The 21,686-nt window shown below is 43.8% G+C and overlaps 1 protein-coding gene across 1 annotated transcript; it reads left to right on the top strand.

Annotated features, from left to right (window-relative positions):
- Nucleotides 1-1,998: 1,998 nt before the first annotated feature.
- Nucleotides 1,999-18,748, top strand: LOC122934803 (oocyte zinc finger protein XlCOF6.1-like). Its single transcript, XM_044290504.1, has 5 exons — nucleotides 1,999-2,023; nucleotides 2,105-2,228; nucleotides 2,346-2,443; nucleotides 3,834-3,891; nucleotides 16,355-18,748. Exons 2-5 carry the CDS (start codon nucleotides 2,144-2,146, stop codon nucleotides 17,434-17,436), a joined length of 1,323 nt encoding a protein of 440 aa, XP_044146439.1. The 5' UTR covers nucleotides 1,999-2,023; nucleotides 2,105-2,143; the 3' UTR covers nucleotides 17,437-18,748.
- Nucleotides 18,749-21,686: the final 2,938 nt, after the last annotated feature.

The following is a 21,686-nucleotide window of genomic DNA, read 5'->3' as shown; positions in this document are numbered from 1 at the left end:
TCGTGCTGTCCATGCACTTGTGAGATCAGCAGCAGGAGTGGGTCTGTATTATGAAGCTCTGCTCCTGCCACATGTGTTCAGTAGTGACCATCATGGTCATCACATCGGTGGGGTCCGAGTCCTGGCCCCCCGCTGATCAGCTGTTACAGGGAGCTGCCGCGCTCCCCGGAGATCTGAAGATCGGGCTCTCGGCAGCTCAGCAAGCTCCGTGCCGTACATAGTATTGCAGATCAGCACTTGTGTTGAGTATCTTTCATTGCACATGGGGCGTTGGCTCTTCATAGAGGCTAGTGAAAAAAGAGATGACGCAGATGATGGGCTTCGCTGGGGCCACAAGGAGGAGGAGCAGGAGGGATGCGCTGAACCCCGGCCCAAGACACAGTGTCAGACTCAGAGGTGACATCAGCAGTATTCTGCTGAGGCTGAGAGGATGAGTGATCCATCCAGTCCACAATCTCATCCTCATTGCCCTCATTTATATTGTCAGAAGTGAGGGAGACCTGTGGCCGCTGCTACTACTGGCTGGACGGCTGGTGCCAACTGGGCTACTGCTGTTTGCATCACTGCAGCACCTACATTCTCACTCTCGGGGGACATGCAACCGGCCTTTCGTTTTCCGTTACCCACCTGTTTGAGGAATGAGAAGTCACAGGTTTAGTACATTATCATTCAGTGGGGAAACTGCAACAGGTTTTTGGGAAAAAAGACACAAGTAGACAACCTCTGCTACTAATATATATGCACTAAAATATTCTTATTTACACACTTTATAACTGCAGAAAATGTGCAACAGTTCTTTTTTATTTTTTAAAGTGTAGTTTGACAACCCCTGCAACCGAAATATAAGCTGCTGTTGTTAATGCATTAAAATAGTCTTATTTGTGCGAATATAAACTGTAGAAGCTGCAACAGGTACTTGGAGGAGAAAGCACTGGGTCCTGCACATTATAAATATACTGTCTCTCTAAAAGCTGATGTATTGTTCAGTACAGTCTGTATATGAACTGCTCCCCCCCGGCTGTAACAGATACACAGGGAACTAACTCGCCCGGTCCTGTCCCTGATGATAAATCCTGGCATTCTATCCGGTTATATAATCTACCGAAGTAAATCTATCTTGCCGATCTCTAGCACTACCCCTGTTATGTGTCAGATACGTCCTAGTACATTGTCACATCAGTGGCTGAGCTCAGAATGGCGTCTCTGCTGGAGATTACATCGGTTTTTATAGACTAGTCAATAATCTCCTTCCTGATTGGCTGTCAGACTGACTGAGAGGCATTGTGGGTAATGGTCATGTGATTCTCCATCTTCATCTCTGTCCTGTTTCCCTCACTACTGTACTGCATTTGAAATGTAAAATGGTGGACGCTGTTTTGTACAGTTCATCCGTATCAAATCACCAAAACTTCAGATATTTTTTTTTAGTTTTTATGGAATTTTTAAAGAATCTGATTCATTTAGAATTGTTTTGCCTATCTGTAGTCACCTCCATAGTACACGATCAGTAATACTATTCTCCATTTGTAAAACACTTTACTTCATGTAAGATGTTCATCCAGATGTGATTTTGCTCTCAATCCTCTGTGTTTCCCTCAGGTTCCATAGGTGCAGGACTTTCTTCTTTTTAGAGCCAATGGTCCTTTCCATCAATGACCCATCAAGGATGGAGAAGGACAGAAACCTCATGGCTGCGAGGATATTAGACCTCACCCTGGAGATCATCTCCTTGATAACTGGAGAGGTGAGAGTCTCACATGACATCACTCTTATCTCTAGTAATAAAATAGGAAATGACTGGAAAGGTGAAGGATTCTTAGAATCTCTGTAGTGATCGGCGTCTCCCCATACACAGGATTACACAGTAGTGAAGAAGTCGTCTGGTGAGTGTGTGACACCCCGTGTGTCAGGAGGATGGAGCAGGACCCAGAGCCCCATCACCGAGCCTCCACCTCATTCCCTGATACATGAACAGAAGATCCTAGAACTTACCACCAGGATCACTGAGCTGCTGAGCGGAGAGGTGAGCGCTGCTGGGAATGTGGGACATTATACAATAACGCCAAGGGAGGGTCTGGTAATGACTGTGTCCTTGTGTTGTCAGGTTCCTATAAGGTGTCAGGATGTCGCTGTCTATTTCTCCATGGAGGAGTGGGAGTATTTAGAAGAACACAAGGATCTGTACAAGGACGTCATGATGGAGAACCACCAGTCCCTCACATCATCGGGTAAGAGGAGACCTTCCATGACTGTAGAGGAGAGAACAGTCCTGAGAGTCAGATTCCCCCATCATCTGAACATTACATATAGACAATGTACTCAGTCACTGTGTGTATTTCCTACAGATGGATCCAGTCAGAGAAATCCACCAGAGAGATGTCCCAGTCCTCAGTATTCCCAGGACTGTCCACAGGAAAAGCCGAATATCCCACTGGATTATCAGGTAGGTGAAGCTGAGGTTTCTACAAATCCCCCATAGACTGATGTATTGAGTAACCTCCCCCAGCAGCAGTGGAGTACACTGTCCGCTCTTCTTATTATTATTGGCCACACATGATTTCTGGATTTATATAAGATTGCATTAAGGTTTGGATATCCACTTGGCAATTAAGAGTCAAGGTAGATAAAGGAAAGTTTTGCTGTAGAGATGTAAATCATAAAATAACAGCACAATCATAGACTAAAAGCTTCTAGGGAAGAATACTGACACGAATTTATAGTAATTTATGAAGTCCTTAAATCAGATTTTATTGTATACAAATTTTACAAAAAATGCCCTTTGCTCAAAAATCTGGCAACTTTTTAATATTCTCACTGCTATTGCCACTTTTCAAAATAGAGGCGAGTCCACCAGGGCCGGACACATTACAATAATTTATGCCAGAAAACTGCAATTAACCCCAACTACTGGCATTTTAGTTTCTGGTGCATGGACGGCATAGATGGGACAAATGTTTAGGAGGCCGGACTTTAGTAAATGACCCCATTGACTTACTAGTTAGTTACATAATCTTGATGCTTTTGCAAAATATTAGTGCAGGCTATTCAAGATTTAGGTCACCACAAAGGACAAGAGCATAAAGGGATTGGGTCACAAAAAATATTCTAGATTTTTAGAACCAGCACGTGGATGCAATTAAACATTTAGTATCGTCGGTGAGTTCTTCAATACAAGCTATCTGTATAGCGCCACCTGCTGTTTGTTCTTTTCCTTATTTCTCCGTTCACCTCATTGAGGTGGTCGCATGTGCTCAGTTTAGTTTTTCAGCTGCCACCAGACATATCTTCTGTTAGAAGGTGGGACAGTTACAGGGAAAGAGCTACGGAAAAAAGGACATGCCTCCTGAGAAAGGACATGTTCCCTGTGTTGCCAGCCTGAAACAAATCTAGCAGAGCAATTAGTGCAATGAATGGGGAGATCTCTGGATCCACGTGAGGTTCAGTGCTGGTTCTACCATGTACTAGATGATGTCTTATTATCATTTTTTACATCAATTATGGCATAGTCCCTTTTAATAGGAAATAAGTTCACATTTCCAGCTGCGATAAAAGACTTTTTCTGTCAAAACTACGACAATAATCTAATCTAATAATCTAACTGGAGGTGATGAGCACAGCGTCTACTCCAGGATAGGATCAGTTCATTTGATGCCTTTTATGATGATATAAAATACTTGGCTGAATGTTGATCCTATCTGATCACCACTTGAGGAGATCCTTCTCTTTTTGGAGCAGATTGGTTCTGGTCTCTTAGTTTTTTTTTTTACCTTTTTCTGGATATAAGATAAACTTGTGTTCTGTTTTCTTTATTTCCCATGTCTTTCATCTTACAGGACAGTTCTGGAGGAACAATGATCAGCTTAGAAAAACCCGTATCAATGTCAGTGAAAGGTAAGAGTCTTTCAGAAATCTTGAATAATTAAAATTTTTGATACAGACTGATCATAGGGCCAATTTTCCAGGATGAGAGTTTGTAGAAACGCTTGTCCACGATAAATGGTCGTGTAAAGATACCCGATGAATGGACAATATTTGCCCCTCGGGTGATGATGTCTGTCAGCCGTCACCATAACGTATAATTTCTTGACAGCAGGTTGTGCGGTATAAGCTGGGATCTGCTGCCCAGAAACCGTGATTCTCTGTCTACAAGCTATCGAAGTAGACATCGCTTGTCTCAATGCATCTGCATGTAAATGCAGCTTCATCTCTGCTAATGATCAGGTAATTATTTTGAATGCTTGTTTAGTCCCAATAATTGCCTGAAACATTGGCCTGTGTTAATGTCACAGTCCCTCCCGATGTCAGAAGATCAAAGAGACTGGCTACACGTGAATGGAGCTAACTTTCTTTTTGGTCCCTTTTGCTTTAGTGTTGTTGTTGTTTATGACCACACCCCTTGTTTTAGGTGTAGCTTAGTGGTCATCACTCCTCCCCTATATAGTCTGACCTCACCCTTCTGAGTATGCGGTTGATAGCTTTATTTGGTTTTGGAAGAGTTGGTGTGTTGTCCTCTCTGGTGATCCTGCTCGTCCATCTCTCTACAGAAGTTAAGTGTCTTGTTTCTTTGTGGATTGTTTACACTTTCCTTGCCTGTTGTCACTAGGCCTCAGGGAGACCCTGGTTCCTTCACCTGAGAAGGAACAGGTCGTCTCAAGCCCTGCCAATACGCATAGGGCTCTTTAGGGTCTCCAGGGCCTCCAGGTTCCAGTGTATGGGCCTTCCTACCTTCAGGGTGTGCCCATACGGATAGGTGTTAGGGCAAGGAGTAGGGTTCTATAGGAGGTGTCCCTTTCCTTAGCTTTGAGGCCTAGTGGATATTCCCTTCCCTGCTGTTGTCAGTGTGGTGTTCCCCCCAGACCTGAAGTCCAGAGAAATGTTCTCCTCGTCGTCATTAATATTACTTCTACTAGATTTAGTAGGATCCAACCTGCAGCTGACCAAACAAGAAGAGAAATGGCTAATGATTTGAGTGTGATGTTCATGATGCTTGGAAGAAAATAATTCATGAGCACTTTGCATCACTGTTACCCCTAATGCTAATATAACTTAAATCAGATACTCATATTTTCTTATTTTCCCTGGCGCCTCCACAACGGCACTCACAGGAGGGTGTCCCGCCCCCAGGACAGGAAACAACGTAGAAGCGGAAGATTTAAAGGGCCTCCTCCCCCTTACCTATTCAGTCGGGAAAAACTCTTTTTATGTCGCCCAGCCTTGCCTCCTTCTTGGGGGTCCTTCCCCACGTTCATGTGGGAGGGCTGGTACAGGTCCCCCGGGGACGCAAGGCCTCCCTTTCCCGTTCCTGGGAGTAAGCTCTGCTTGCAGGCTTCCCCGGGCACGCGCGACCGTTCTGAGCGGGAACTGTCGCGGGATCCTGCGCGTGACGTAATCTGCCGAGATTCTCCTTGGGCAAGAGAATCTCGCGGGTGGGCGGTGCTTCCGGCGGCCCAGCGTTCAAATTTCATGAAGGAATTCACAGACGTTCTCCTCGCTCTCTGATTAGTAGAACTACAGGTAACAGCAAGATATAAGCAAATACTAAATGAAAAATAAACTGCTTGGTGGCCATACTTACTGTAAGAGCAGTTAGAAGCTCTTTGCGCATATAATTGATCAAAAATATGTCGGGCTCATCTACCGAACGATAAGGTGGCTTCTCATCGGATGGGGCCTACTCTAACATGCCTCTCCTGGGCTTACAGCCTACAATCTGGGCAAAGTAGCACCCACCTTGTCGTTCGGTAGATGGGCCCGACATATTTTTGGTCGTTTATGTTCTATCCCATGTGAAGATGACACATTATTTGGCTCCACCCTGGACGACATCTTGGATAATGCTGCGGATAAGAAAAAAGTTTTTCCAATGGAAAATCGCTACTTCCATCAGAGACGTTCCTTTCAGAATCAAAAAAGATCCAAAATGGACCCTAAGAAAAAGGAAGGGTCAAAGAGATGGCAGCCCTCTAAAGGTAGGGGTAGAGGATTTATTTTCAACCCCGAGAACTCAACCTCAAAGCAATGACGCCAGATGCCAAGTGGGGGGCAGATTAAGGCATTTCGCTTCTATCTGGGAAGATTTAGGAGCCTCTCCGTGGGTGATAGACATCTTAAAACAAGGCCTAAGGTTGGAGTTTCGTTACTTTCCTCCAGACAGCTTCTTGGTCAACAAGCTGCCTCAGAAAGAAAAACAGGCCTGCCTGGAGTCAGAGATTTAATCTCTAGTTCAAAAGAACGTGATTCGTCCGATCCCGGAAGAAGGACAAGGCAAAGGCTTCTATTCTCCCATTTTTTTTTGTCCAAAAGCCAAACGGGTCATACCCCCTGATAATAAACTTAAAATGTCTAAACAGATCCATCATATACAAACGCTTCAAGATGGAATCAATAAAATCCACAATAAACATTCTTCCACAAGATTGCTTCATGACGACCATAGATCTGCAGGACGCCTATTATCACGTTCCAATTTCAATCAACCATCAAAAGTTCCTCAGAATTGCCGTCTTCCTAAAAAGTCAGCTTTTTTTATTTCCAGTTTGCAGCCCTCCCATTTTGGCTCTCTTCAGCCCCAAAGGTATTGTCCAAAACAATGGCAGAAGTCACCAAGACCCTCTACCTAAAAGGCATTCAGATCGTACCATATCTCGACGATTCCCTGGTAGCCTTACCATCTGTGGAAGTCCTCCAGTCCCACCTGGCAGAGGTCCAGAAGTGTTTTACCACTCTCGGGTGGATTATAAATTTTAAAAAATCAGACTTTATTCCGGAAAACAAAGGAAGACCTTCCTGGGGGTCCTTTACGATTCCCATCTATTAATGTAATTTCTTCCTCAGGAAAAACAAGGCGATCTGCTCCTGAAAATTTCTCATTTTTGCAGCCGGAATATAACATCAATACGAAACATCATGACCATCCTGGGGCTTCTAACATCGACAATCCCGTCGGTCAGGTGGGCCCAGTTCCACACACGAACTCTACAGGCGTTCCTTCTATCCTCCTGCAACGGCACCACCTCTACCCTAGAAAAACAGGTGATCATTCCAAGGTCAGTAAAAAAATCCTTAATGTAGTGGAGAATTCGGAAGCACCTTCAGACAGGGGTTTTCTGGCGGCAAGGGGGACAGATGATTGTGACTACAGATGCCAGCAGTACAGACTGGGGGGGTCATTCAGACGGAAAAGTGGTCCAAGGCACCTGGGGAACAGATATGGAGCATGCCTCCTCCAATCTAAAAGAACTCTCGGCCATTTACAACATTATTGTCTCCCTTCACACTCTCATCGCCAAAAAGTATAAAAGTATTTTCAGACAACACTACAGCTGTTGCCTATTTAAACAAACAAGGGGGAACCAGGAGTCGCTCCCCAGCGGCAGTAGCCACAAAGATCTTCTACTAGACAGTAGGGCTGCAAAGATTAATCAACGTTATCGATAATATTCGATAACGTGATTCGTTGTCAACGAATCCCGTTATCGAATAATCGGACGATTAGTTGCTATGCGGGCGGGAGCGGGTGGTCAGGCGCTATGCCTGCGGGTCCCTGAACTTTAGATCACTGCATCTTTATTACCTTACAATGAAGCTCCAGTAACAGGCAGAGCGGGCGGCGGCGTAACGTCACTTACTCACGTGACGCGCATGCTCCGCCTGCTTTATTCATTAAGTAGGTGGAGCAGGCGCATCACGTGAGTAAGTGACGTTACGCCGCTGCCTGCTCTGCCTGTTACTGGAGCTTCATTGTAAGGTAAAAGAAGATGCGCTGATTTAAAGTAAAAGTTACTGCCGGTTAAGGAATACTGCTGTGAGCGGAGGGGCCAGGGCTGTTATGGGGAGGGGGATCTGTGTATGGCAGTGTTATGGGGGAGGGGGATCTGTGTATGGCACTGTTATGGGGAGGGGGATCTGTGTATGGCAGTGTTATGGCGAGGGGGATCTGTGGATGACGCATATAGCATAAGATGCTATATAGTGTCATCCATAGATCCCCGCATAGCATAGTCATCCACAGGTCCCCCCATAACAGTGCCATCCACAGATCCCCTCCATAAGTGCCATCCACAGATCTCCTCCATAAGTGCCATCCACAGATCTCCTCCATAAGTGCCATCCACACATCCCCTCCATAAGTGCCATCCACACATCCCCTCCATAAGTGCCATCCACACATCCCCTCCATAAGTGCCATCCACACATCCCCTCCATAAGTGCCATCCACACATCCCCTCCATAAGTGCCATCCACACATCCCCTCCATAAGTGCCATCCACACATCCCCTCCATAAGTGCCATCCACACATCCCCTCCATAAGTGCCATCCACACATCCCCTCCATAAGTGCCATCCACACATCCCCTCCATAAGTGCCATCCACAGATCCCCTCCATAAGTGCCATCCACAGATCCCCTCCATAACAGTGCCATCCACAGATCCCCTCCATAAGTGCCATCCACAGATCCCCTCCATAAGTGCCATCCACAGATCCCCTCCATAAGTGCCATCCACAGATCCCCTCCATAAGTGCCATCCACAGATCCCCTCCATAACAGTGCCATCCACAGATCCCCTCCATAAGTGCCATCCACAGATCCCCTCCATAACAGTGCCATCCACAGATCCCCTCCATAACAGTGCCATCCACAGATCCCCTCCATAACAGTGCCATCCACTGATCCCCTCCATATCAGTGCCATCCACAGATCCCCTCCATAACAGTGCCATCCACAGATCCCCTCCATAACAGTGCCATCCACAGATCCCCTCCATAACAGTGCCATCCACAGATCCCCTCCATAACAGTGCCATCCACAGATCCCCTCCATAACAGTGCCATCCACAGATCCCCTCCATAACAGTGCCATCCACAGATCCCCTCCATAACAGTGCCATCCACAGATCCCCTCCATAACAGTTCCATCCACAGAACCCCTCCATCAGTGCCATCCACAGATCCCCCCATAACAGTGCCATCCACAGATCCCCCCATAACAGTGCCATTCACATATTTTTTTTAATATGGCCTTTGAACATAATTTTTCAAGTAAAATCATATAAACCCCTTTTTTTTGTCATTTTGGTGTTTTTTCCCGATTAATCGATGAAATTATCGACAACTAATCGATTATTCAAATAATCGTTAGCTGCAGCCCTACTGGGCAGAGAAAAACCTTACTTCACTAACAGCTATACATGTCAGAGGGGAGGACAATACGTTGGCCGACTTCCTCAGTCGCCAAACCTTAAGAGAAGGGGAATGGTCCTTGAATCCTCATGTATTTCATCAATTATGCCTCAGGTGGGGGACTCCGGAATTGGACCTGTTTGCCTCAAGAGTCAACAAACGGACCAGACAATTTTGCTCCCTCTCCCAGGGGGATCAACCACTGTGGGTAGATGCTCTGTCCCGGCCGTGGCCCAGATGTCTTCTTTACGCCCCCCCCCCCCCCCTTCAGTTTGATACACAAAGCTCTGATGAAGGTGAAAGAGGAAGGGGCCAATGTAATTTTCATAGCCCCCTACTGGCCAAGAAGGTCATGGTTTCCCCTACTGCTCAGACTTTCCGCAGGAAACTTCTGGACTCTCCCATCGACGCCGGATCTCCTACACCAAGGGCCAGTGCGTCATGAGAGTGTCAATCGACTAAGCCTAATGGCCTGGAGACTGAACGCTGGGCCCTAAAGAAAAAAGGTCTCTCAGATGCGGTGATTACCACTTTCCTGCTTAGTCGGAAGCCCATAATGTCAAAGATCTACCTGAGGACCTGGAATGCCTTTCTGTCCTTTTCAGGTAACATAATTTCCCTGGGGATTCCTCAAATTTTACAATTTCTTCAAGCAGGGCTTGATAAAGGCCTTAGACCGGCAAATCTCGATGTACAGGTTTTGGCCTTAAGTGCATTCTTGGACATTAAATTGTCAGAATCCCCATTGGTCAGGCGCTTTCTAAAAGGTGCTATGAGAAGGGTCCCCATATCTCGTCCTACTGTTGTGCCCTGAGATCTCAACCTGGTTCTTTCGGTTCTGATGTATCCTCTATTTGAACCAATTGACGAAATCCCTCTGATACTACTTACGCTCAAAACAGTGTTTCTTACTGCAATAACAACTGCTAGAAGAATAGGGGAAATCCAGGCCTTTTCTAGCAAATCTCCATATTTAGTAATTCTGGATGATCGTATAATCCTTAAACACTGTCCAGCCTTCCTCCCCAAGGTTGTTTCTAGATTCCATTGTGAGCAGGAAATCTCGCTGCCTTCCTTCTGCCCTTCACCATTCTCTGAGAAAGAGGAGAGGTATCATAACTTGGATGTGAGGAGAACCGTACTTTGCTACCTTGACAACACTACCTCCATCAGATGTTCTGACCAGTTGTTTCTCCAGTTCCAAGGCCCCAACAAAGGTTGTGCTGCCAGTAAGCCAACTATAGCAAGATGGATAAAAAGTATGATCAGATCTGCCTATTTACAGAAGGATTTTCAACCTCCCGAGGGTATTAGGGCTCATTCCACCAGAGCAGTATCCTCCTCATGGGCCGAAGCTGCATCAGTCTCGTTGGATCAGATTTGTAGGGCGGCCACATGTGCCAGCCCTATAACTTTCTTTAACCATTACAGATTGAACGTTTATAGAAACCAGGACTTGTCCTTTGGTCGCAGAGTAATTTCAGCTGCAGTCCCTCCCCAGGCATATTTACTCTGTCAATCCTCCTGTGAGTGCCGTTATGGAGGCGCTGGGGAAAAGAGATAATTACTCTTACCGGTAATAGTTTTTTCCAATAGCCTCCACAACGGCACTAGGATTTTCCCACCCTGTTATATTTCTCTTTTGTTGTTTACTATAATGATGTAATTATCCTTTGTTCTTTAATACATATTCTTTCTTGCATCATTTCCGTGCCCTCTCTTATTGACTGAATAGGTAAGGGGGAGGAGGCCATTTAAATCTTCCGCTTCTACGTTGTTTCCTGTCCTTGGGGCGGGGACACCCTCCTGTGAGTGCCGTTGTGGAGGCTATTGGAAAAAACAATTACCGGTAAGAGTAATTATCTCTTTTTTAGATATATTTTTTTCCTTATTTGATCTTGCCTGAGCTGCTCCTCCATTTTGTTATGAGCAGTTCAGCAGCCACTTGGCAACCTGTTGATGGCAGATTGACATTCAGATACAGGAAATATTATACTGTATGGTCTGAATAGAAACGCCTGTTGCTGTCTTGACAAAGCAATCATATTCTGGGACCTTTGCAGACAAAGAACTCCTGAAAACCATGATATTTTCTTTGATCTTTTTGATCTTTCTTTTTTTTTTTTTTTTACAAGTACGTGAAATACTGAAATTGTACATAATCCTGCTTTCTTACATGTCCTATTTTACTATATATTTCTCGTCTTGCTATTGTTTCGATAAAGCTTAATTGTTTCTAGTTAGACATCAGAGAACTCACACAGGAGAGAAGCCATTTTCATGTTCAGAATGTGGGAAAAGTTTTACTCTGAAATCGTGTGAGCCATCTAAGAATCCACTTAGGAGAGAAACCATATTCATGTTCAGAATGTGGAAAATGTTTTACTCTGAAATTCTTGATAGACATCAGAGAAGTCACACAGGAGAAAAGCCATTTATGTGTCCTGAAAGTGTTTTAGTCTGAAATCACATCTTATGAGTCATCTAAGAATCCACTTAGGAGAGAAACCGTATTCATGTTCAGAATGTAGAAAATGTTTTATACGTCAATCAGGGCTTATTAAGCATCAGAGAACTCACACAGGGGAGAAGCCAGTTTAATGTTTAGATTCTAGGAAATGTGACAGATTTGGAGCTTCATTGTAGGACCTGCTGCCTAATGATGCCTTCTGATGTAGAACTTAACCCCTTGAGGATCAGTGTTGTATTAGTACGGTACAGACAGGAGTACTCAGAAGACCTGCACTAAACTATTGTGGCATTCTGATTGCATGGACACTGCCATTATGCCAACAATAGTAGTAATACACAGCCATTATCCTGCTTGAACAACATAGATCACTGTTTAACCCTCTATCTGCTGTTATCACAGCTGATTAATACATTGAGGGGGGTGAACAAAGAGGCATCCCCATTTGACGTCATTCACACTTCATTATGGAAATACTGAAGCAAAGCCGTCATCTCACTGGTCAGGATTACAGAACATACTGCTTATTCTTGTAGTCAATTTTCCATCAGTAGAGGAGAACAAGGTTTCATAACTTGAAGGGGTTATCCGGTAATAAATAATGATGACCTTTCCACAGAATCAGATCAGCAGTGGGTTAGAAAATCCATGAGCGCCGTTGCCTCTTCCTAGGCGATGCTTTGGTAATTGAGATCTGCACATCTTCTTGCAGGTGGGTGCTCACAGAGGGATAAGTAAATATCTGAGAGAAATTCTATGGCACACCAATTTTGACTGATATTACAGTGTCGTTTTATTCATTCTTTTTAAACACTTTGTGTCACATCCCTTTCCTCCTGGGCGCATGGATTACAGATCCCCCGATAAAGGTCATTAGTGACCGAAACGTCGGCACAATGTACATAGTCGCATGTGATGCCTTGAATAATATTGGATGTAATGTGACACAAAGTGTTTAAAAAGAAATAAATTAAAACTACACTGTAATATCAGTCAAAATTGGTGTGCTATAGAATTTCTCTCAGATCTTCCTAGGCCATATGACACCACCGTACATCAGTCACGTGCCCTAATTGGAGCTCAGCCCCATTGAAGTGAATTGGGCTGAGCTGCAATACGAAGCACAGCCATGTTTGATTAATGCTTGTATCTTTATGATTTTATGTTCAATTCACTTTTTGAGCAGATTGTGGCTCTTTAAGTGCGTCGATGGTATAAAGATAGGACGTACAGTATGTACATCCTGACGTCATTGGCCTGAGGAAGCGCGATCTTGCGTGAAATGGCCGTCGCCATGGTCCACTGGTGTAAGGTACGCTAGTCCGCCCTTTATACTGCACATTTGTATGTAATCTACCTGGATTAATAAAAAGATTCCACGAGTATGGTGAGTGCCGCCTTTTCCTGTTTCTTCAGATGGTTATTCTGCGACTAGTTTTCTCCTTATTGGCTGAGCACCGCGGTGTGGATCCATATGGACTCGGGTCTGTTCACATACTAACCTCGAGATAGGGGGTGGAAGTAGTGCCATCCGATCTGTTACTTGTGACTTGGATCCAAGCACAGCCACTGTACTATGCACAGCACTGTGCTTGGGAGAGATGCCGGGAGCCGGCTATGCTCACCTGGTGAGAGTGGAAGCTCTCCATAACAGCTGATTGGCGGAGGTGCCGGGACTCTGATCCCTGCCTATCTGATAATGATGAGCTATCCTGAGGATAGGTCATCATTATATATTACTGGGTAACACCTGTAAATAAATCGGCCCCTTCCACGTGATAATTAAAAGGAACTCTCTGGACCATATGCGACCTATTTAATCTGGACTAAAGGAAATGCAGGCAGTGGAGAAACTGTATGTGGTCCTGAGGGGAACATACTCTATAAACCCTCCCAATGTGTCTATTGCTGATGAAGGTGGTGTCATTGTGGCCATAATCAGCTGGAGTCACAACCACTTGTACTGGAAGTGATTTATCAGCGGCTACTGGAAATGCAGATATGATCCACAGAGCTGAAGATGAAGAAAATCCTGCTCTAAAAATTTTTTTTTACCAGATTATTTTTTATTAACATTTGTCATAATATAAGACAACATATCCCCCCCCCCCCCCCACCAACCCTCCTGTGCAAAAGAAGCATACTAAAGCTAATTCAAGAACACTTCTTCCATGTAATGAAAGGTGAGAAAATGCTGTATAGAAAGTGTAAAAAGCTTTCACCACCAGGCGTCATACAAACAAATTACGCTCTCCTCACAGCCATCCCAGTGGGTGCCAAAATGTAATTAGCCATTGCAGAGTACAGATAATTTGGCAAGGTGTTCACCAGCCAGTCCTAAATATTAAATCCAGGCAGGCCATTGAGAGGAAAACTTTTTAATTGATCCTCTTTTGTGGTATATCCTGTTCCCTAAGCGTGTCAGGCGATTAACCTTACGTTATCTCCAGGAGAGGAGGTGCAGTAGGTACTAGCCAGGGTGAGGCAGTTTTCTAGTTTGATACAGAATTTTAACAAGAATGTTTATTTTTTAATAGATGGTCCAAGAGAGATGTCTCAGTCTGATAAAACTGATAAGAAAACCTTTACTGATTTGGTAGGGATAATTTTTCACCTCCGATCTGTCATATCTTTGAAGTTTTCTGAACTTCACGTAATTTTATGTCCTAAGTTACAAGCCACTACAATGGAACGGACAAATTCTAGGATCCAGTATGCCTATTTATGTGTTTTATTTTGTGGATTGTTCACGTAATTCTTATGTAGATTCTAATTTTCAAATTCTGACTCTTCAAATTGCATAAATGGATTGTGAGATTTCTCATACCCAATTCACAGATCAGAAATATATGAAAGAAAGCATTTTGGTGTCCATGATGAAGGATCCTTCATTTTTTGGTTGGAAAAGCTCACGATATTCAATTGAGTTTTCCTCTGCAATGATTATTCCATTGTCTTCCTATGGGGTAATAATCTTGTAATCTATTCAGAGAAATGTTTCCATATTGTTCATTATAGTTCCAGATTTTAATTATTTCTCTTAAATTTACCTATTTGGTTTGTGAAATTCCTTATATTCAATGCACTGAATAGGTTATATAAAAGAAAGTGTTAGGGCTTCCATGATGAAGGTTCCTTTCTTTTAGTTGGAGAAACGTGCATTGAGGAATTGAGTTTTCCTCTTCAGTGATTGTTCTGTTCTTATGGGATAATGATTTTATAACAGCGATCATTCCATATTGTTTATTATATTTCCAGTTTTTAGATATAATGTATATCTTGAGGTCAGGTTTCTTAAAGAATATATAAAAATAAATGTCCTAATAACTGTGGTAAAATTATAGTAATTGTGGTGAGAGGCCAATTATAACAGAGAACTGACTAGCCAGATATATCCATAGGAGGAAAGGGTCCGTACAGGTGCTAAGGACTTGCCGTTGGTCTTAATAGGATACTTGTACAACAAAAGGAGAATCCCAAAATCAAAGCAACCCTCCTCTTTATAAAATTTTTTACATTGACTGGGAGAGAAGAGAGCACTTAAATGGTGCCCTGCTTTGCATATTTTCAGTTGAAGATTTGCTAATTCACAGAAACTTCTTCTGCCATTGAAGATGGCCGCACTCCTTCTCATACTGTCTGTTGCACACTCTGCATTAGTAGCCCAGGACATTTCCTATTGTCCAGCCCTGCTCTTAGTTTGGTCAACACTGTTCACGTGAGCACTACTGGCCAATCCAAGGGCAACTGGAAGTGTCTTGGGCTACCAAATGTGTGGTATGCATCATGCAGTCTGAGAAGCAGGGTGGGAATTGGTGGATCTGCAGCTAAAGAGTTGAAAAGGAGGGCACCATGTAAGTGTTCTGGTCATTTCCCAGTTAATGTGAATTTGTTTTTTTGAACCTGAGAGTCACTTGAAGCAAGAAATGTGTTTTGCAATTTAGCATGTATAAGAGTAGGTCTAGGTAATGTCCAGAAAAGACATAGGCCCCATGAAATTACAGTAGGTGGTCACACAAGCTTTAGCTAATCCTAGCAGTGGACCCTCTCAGCCACAATCTAATTGGCACTGGTAAAGATAAGTAAAAACCTGGTGTTCATTCATTAATAATGTTTCCCAAATTGTGAAAAGTTTGTTAAGCATATGGGTGGCATAGAGCATATATTAGGGCCATACAGTGGGCGTATACTCAGGTGGTGTGTACATGTTCATGCCAAATTTATTTCTATTCATGATATCTATCCTATACACTTTGGGGGAGCTTGTGTTGTCTGTTGACATTTGGATGTATTATACTGTATGGTCTGGGTCAGGGATGCTCAACCTGCCACCCTCCAGCTGTTGTTAAACTACAACTCCCATCATGCCCTGCTGATAGCTGTAGGCTGTGTGGGCATGCTGGGAGTTGTAGTTTTGCAACTGGTGTAGGGCTGCAGGTTGGGCATCCCTGTTCTGGATAGAAACACCTTTCACTATCTCTACAAGGGAGTAAATTCTGGGAACTTTGCAGACTAAGAACTCCTGAAAACGTTATACAGGTAAAAGTGATTTTCTTGCTAAATTGTACATTATCCTGTGTTATTACATTTCCGATTTACTTTGTTTCCTGATCCTGGCTTACTATTGTTTTAGTAAACCTTATATGATTAATACAAAATAGTTTGCTTTGGGAAAATGAGAAAATGTTGTTTAATTTTCTAGGTAAAGATGGGTTAAGCAGCTCCCATGGATACTTAAATTTATCTTCCAACCATGAAGCAGAAGAAAACAATACCACACAAGATAATTCAATAACTCCTAATGTATCCTCAGTCCTTCAAAGCGAAGCTCTATCCACCGACACCACTGGTCACAAGAAAAGTTTGTGTAATCAATCACTGATTGGCAAAACAAGAACTAAACAGAAATGTGGGAAACATTTTAAAAAAAAATCTTGTTCAGAATGTGGAAAATGTTTTAGTCAGAAATCAGATCTTGTGTGCCATCTAAGAATCCACTTAGGGGAAAAGCCATTTTCATGTTCAGAATGTGGGAAATGTTTTACTGGTCAATCAAGTTTTATTCGGCATCAGAGAACTCACACAGGGGAGAAGCCATTTTCATGTCTTGAATGTGGAAAGTGTTTTAGTCAGAAATCAAATCTTGTTACACATCAGAGAACTCACACGGGGGAGAAGCCATTTATGTGTCCTGAATGTGGTAAGTATTTTGTTGTGAAATCATTGCTTTTAGTACATCAAAGAATTCACACAGGAGAGAAGCCATTTTCATGTTCAGAATGTGGGAAGTGTTTTAGTCAGAAATCAAGTCTTGTGGGCCATCTAAGAATCCACTTAGGTGAAAAGCCATTTTCATGTTCAGAATGTGGGAAATGTTTTACCAGTCAATCAAATTTTATTCAGCATCAGAAAACTCACACAGGGGAGAAGCCATTTTCATGTCTTGAATGTGGAAAGTGTTTTAGTCAGAAATCAAATCTTGTTACACATCAGAGAACTCACACGGGGGAGAAGCCATTTATGTGTCCTGAATGTGGTAAGTATTTTGGTGTGAAATCATTGCTTATAGAACATCAAAGAACTCACACAGGAGAGAAGCCATTTTCATGTTCAGAATGTGGGAAGTGTTTCAGTCAGAAATCATGTCTTGTGGGCCATCTAAGAATCCACTTAGGAGAAAAGCCATTTTCATGTTCAGAATGTGGGAAATGTTTTACCGATCAATCAAATTTTATTCGGCATCAGAGAACTCACACAGGGAAGAAGCTATTTATAATGTCTTGAATGTGGGAAATGTTTTAGTCTGAAATCACATCTTGTTAATTCATCAGAAAACTCACACATGGGAGAAGCGATTTATGTGTCCTGAATGTGGTAAGTATTTTGGTGTGAAATCATTGCTTATGCAACATCTTAGAAATCACACAGGGGAGAAGCCATTTTCATGTTCAGAATGTGGGAAATGTTTTACCAGTCAATCTAATTTTATTCGGCATCAGAGAACTCACACCGGGGAGAAGCCATTTTCATTTTCAGAATGTGGGAAGTGTTTTAGTCAGAAACCTTGTTAAACATGAGAGAACTCACTCAGAGGAGAAGCCATTTTAATGTTTAGATTGTAGGAAACGTGGAGCTTCATTATAGGACCTGCAGCCTTCTGATTTATAACTTGTGGTTTTAATACCGATGACCTATTCTCAGGATAGGTCATCAGTACCTTAACAATGGAGATCCAACAGCTGGAACGCCCACTGATGAACTGCTGGAGAAGGCATCAGCGCTCACAGTAGTGCTGCTGCCTTCTTTCAGATTTTTTTCTAGGCCAGTGTGACAACACATTCATCGGTCAAGTGGCCTAGGCACAACTCATCCCCATAATAGTGAATAGGGCTGAGCTTCAATTCCAAGCACAGTGGCTATACTAGTCTGTTTAGACTATTTGGCACTGTGCTTGGTGAGCTGAGAGAAGTCTGTGGTGCTCAAAGGAGCTCCGGTACCTTTTCAAATAGCTGATCGGTAGAGGTCCCGGGTGTTGGACCCCCACAATCAGATACTGATGACCTATGCTGAGGATAGGTTATCTGTATTAAAGTCTTTGAAAACCCCTTTTAACCCATTGAGGATCAATGTCATATTAGTACTGTACAGACAGTACTAAAGTACTAAAAAACCTGCACTAAACTTTTGTGACATTGTGATCACATAGGCACTACTGCTGTGCCTGCTAGAGTAGGACCACAGGTGTAATACATGGCCATCATCCTGGCTGCACAGCATAGATCACTGATCACTGTTTAACTCCCTGCCTGCTGTTATTAAAGCTTATGGAGGGGAAAGCAAAAGGTCATCACTTTTGATGTCATTAAAACATGATGGAAATTGTGATACAAATTTGCCATCTTACTGGTCAGGAGGAGTACGGAACATGTTGTTTTATTTTTTGGTCATTTTCGTATCTGTATGATTACATAATAGAAAAGACACAAAGGAGAATATATAGGGACATACCCTATTGTAGAGCATATCATAGGGCCATACAGTGAGCATATACAGAAGTCGTGTGTACATGTTAATGTTCAATAAATTTTCCAATTTACATTGTCCCTATCCTGTCTATACCCAATCTATAGAGTAAAATATACAGATCACTTCTCTAGCAATACCCATTACATGTTTATGAAGGTTTACTGTATGTGTTCCTTATCACACAAAAAGAAAAGATAATGGCGGTAGTGCGTTCTAATAAAATAACTAAATCACTGCCTGATTAAACAAAAATAACAAAATTCTTTAATAAATATAAAAGAAACGGTGCAAACATGCCCTATGAGACCTGGGCAGGCAAGAGAGGTGCTCTAAATGTGCAGAGGGGTAAACCCATATAAACCTTACACATCTAGTGCACTTCCTAAAAAATCAAAGCGTATGTAAAATGATCAGTGCACAATGGTACATACAGTGCACTAGGTACAACGCTTAGGTGTAAATTGAGCCACTGAGGGAAGGGATCGTGCCTCCTGAGTCTAATATAGTTGATCCACCAGGTAAACCATCGCAGTGTCCACACTCATGTTTTTAGTGGGTCCACGTGGGTGAGACCCCACGCTTCATCAGGAGCCGAGCTACAGTAGGTGGCTAAAATTATAGATTTGCCCGCCACTGATAATGTGCAGGATGCCCTAGCCCCGGCGCTGTGATGGCCATACATTGAAGGCTGAACTCTGGGTAATTATAGTTTTAGCCCCACCCCCTGGGCAGGAGAGCCGCAGCTCACAGCGACTGAGGAGTAAGGGAGTGTGATGAACACGCCCCCCCAGACGCCAGAGTGACAGGTACTGCATAGAATCCCGGGGAGAGGCATCGCTACAGTGGAAACGTATCAGCGGCCAGGTAGGTATAAAATGAGATATCAGCGCTACAGTGAGATGACTAAAACAAAAAATATAGACCCTACAGGAGATACCAACAGCAGAAATTGTAACAGGCCTAGTATACCCGCTGGGTAATGCATATACTCCCTCAGACAGGGCAACCAGAACCCGTACAAAATTAATAAAATAAAAGGCCAGAGAACAATGTGGATAACACTCCTGACAAATCAATAACAGCGAGGTCAGAGTAGTGTGCCTTGTTACGTGCCAGGGGTTCCAAGGCAGACCTCCGAGACATCAGGGAACCGGTTTACAGGTAAAACAGACCAAGAATACAGACGTACGCACAGGCACACTACACAGAACAGTGGGTGTGGACCCACTGCGCCACTGACTGGCAATACTCTGGAGGGGCATTACTAAGCAACACCAGGTATTCAATAGAGCCCCAGATGGTGAGGATAGGCTTGGACACAGGTAGTTGCCAGGGGCTACTCCAGAGCATAAACCGAGTTAGTGGCAGCTGGTCCAGACAGACCAGGAGGTACCGTCAGGAAGCAAAACATATGGGCACAGACAGACATAACCAGGAGCAATGGAATACACTGAGAACCAGAGATCAGAACAGGCAGAGCGGTGACAGAAGCAGTAGAAGCTAAGCGGCCCCAGGCAGAGCTGCACAGAACAGAGAATGGACAATCCCCCTCCGGAGACTACAGGAATCCTCTTCCGAAGGTACAGAACATAAGACAAACATGGAACAGGATACATCAGAAGAAGTAAGCACTGCCAGGCTCTCAGATGCAGTTACGCACTGCTAGGCAATACACAGAACAGGATAACAGACCATAACATGATACAATAGACAGGGCAGGAACAGATCATAACAGACGCAGATCAGCTCTGCTAGGCTATCCAGACACAGATCAGCTCTGCTAGGCTCTACATGGAACAGATCAGAACATGACACATTAACAGAACAGGAACCAGAGAACACCACGCAGAAGTGTAGATGGAAAACCCCCAGGAACAGGAGCGAGGTGCTACACCTAGCAGTCACAGATGTAGTGTCCCACTATGTAAATGTGGGCACTACTCAAGGGTCAATTGGGTCACGTTGTTCTCCACCTCCTGTGGAACATGGTCATGGTATTTTATATTGCATTTTATTGTATGTTGTCATATTATCTCCTGTACCAGGCCTGTTAGGGGTGTAGTTCCTCCTCCTAGGCAGTAGAGGGAGCTAGGGAACCCCCTAGTATATATAGTCAGGTCCTGTTCAGAGAGGGGTGTTTGTAGTCAGAAGCCAGTATGGACTTTAGCTAGAGGTCAGATGAAGAGCAGTTTCTGACATGCAGCTAGATAGCCCAGGCTCCTAGCTTGCCTCCAGGGGAAGAGTTTGCCTCCTGAAGATATCAGGCACCTTAAGAAGTACAGAGCAGAGCCACTCTATACCAGCCAAATAGAAAAGCTGAAGGGCAGAAGGATATTTACAGCAAGAGGATATATACCAGAGAAAGGTTTCCCTACCCAAGGATAAAGCCAGCAATAGGGCATACGGGCCTTGGAGAAAGCCAGACAGGATCTGAGGAAAAGTGCAGCCTGATCTGTAAGTGTTATTCCCTCTGAGTATCTTGCAAAGACTTTGCCTGCCATTTATATGAAGCCTCCCTGTATTCAACATTTTGCCTATGGAACTAACTAAAGACTGTATATAGATGAACTGTTCAGTAAACAAAAGTTCTGATTCACTGCAACTGTGTGTACCTCAATTATTCCTACAACCAATCGGTGTGCTACCATTACTGGCACTGGCATCACGAACTTTAAGGGATCTTACCACAGGCACACTAAACCTACGACACCCAGGGCACCTCACCTACCACCTGGCCTGGTCCCTATACACAGAGAGTGCCCCAGAGGATCCATGTGCCAGCCTCTCCATCACCACTGTACGCCTGCCCAGGGTATATAAAAACTGTCAGTACTAAGCGCAACCCTCGGTCTGTTAACTACCCCTGTGACCTCACATTCGCTCGCCCCTGGCAACCGTCATACACAGAGAAACCCACAGCCAGTACGCCAGAGCACAACTAACCTGGCACCACAGACAATCAGAAGCATCATGGGGAAACAACCTCCCGTGACACCGTAGAGACGGGG

This window comes from Bufo gargarizans, chromosome 4 (genome assembly GCF_014858855.1).
Source record: "Bufo gargarizans isolate SCDJY-AF-19 chromosome 4, ASM1485885v1, whole genome shotgun sequence".
In the NCBI taxonomy this organism is placed as follows: Eukaryota; Metazoa; Chordata; class Amphibia; order Anura; family Bufonidae; genus Bufo; species Bufo gargarizans.
This window is presented reverse-complemented; position numbering and strand designations above follow the sequence as displayed.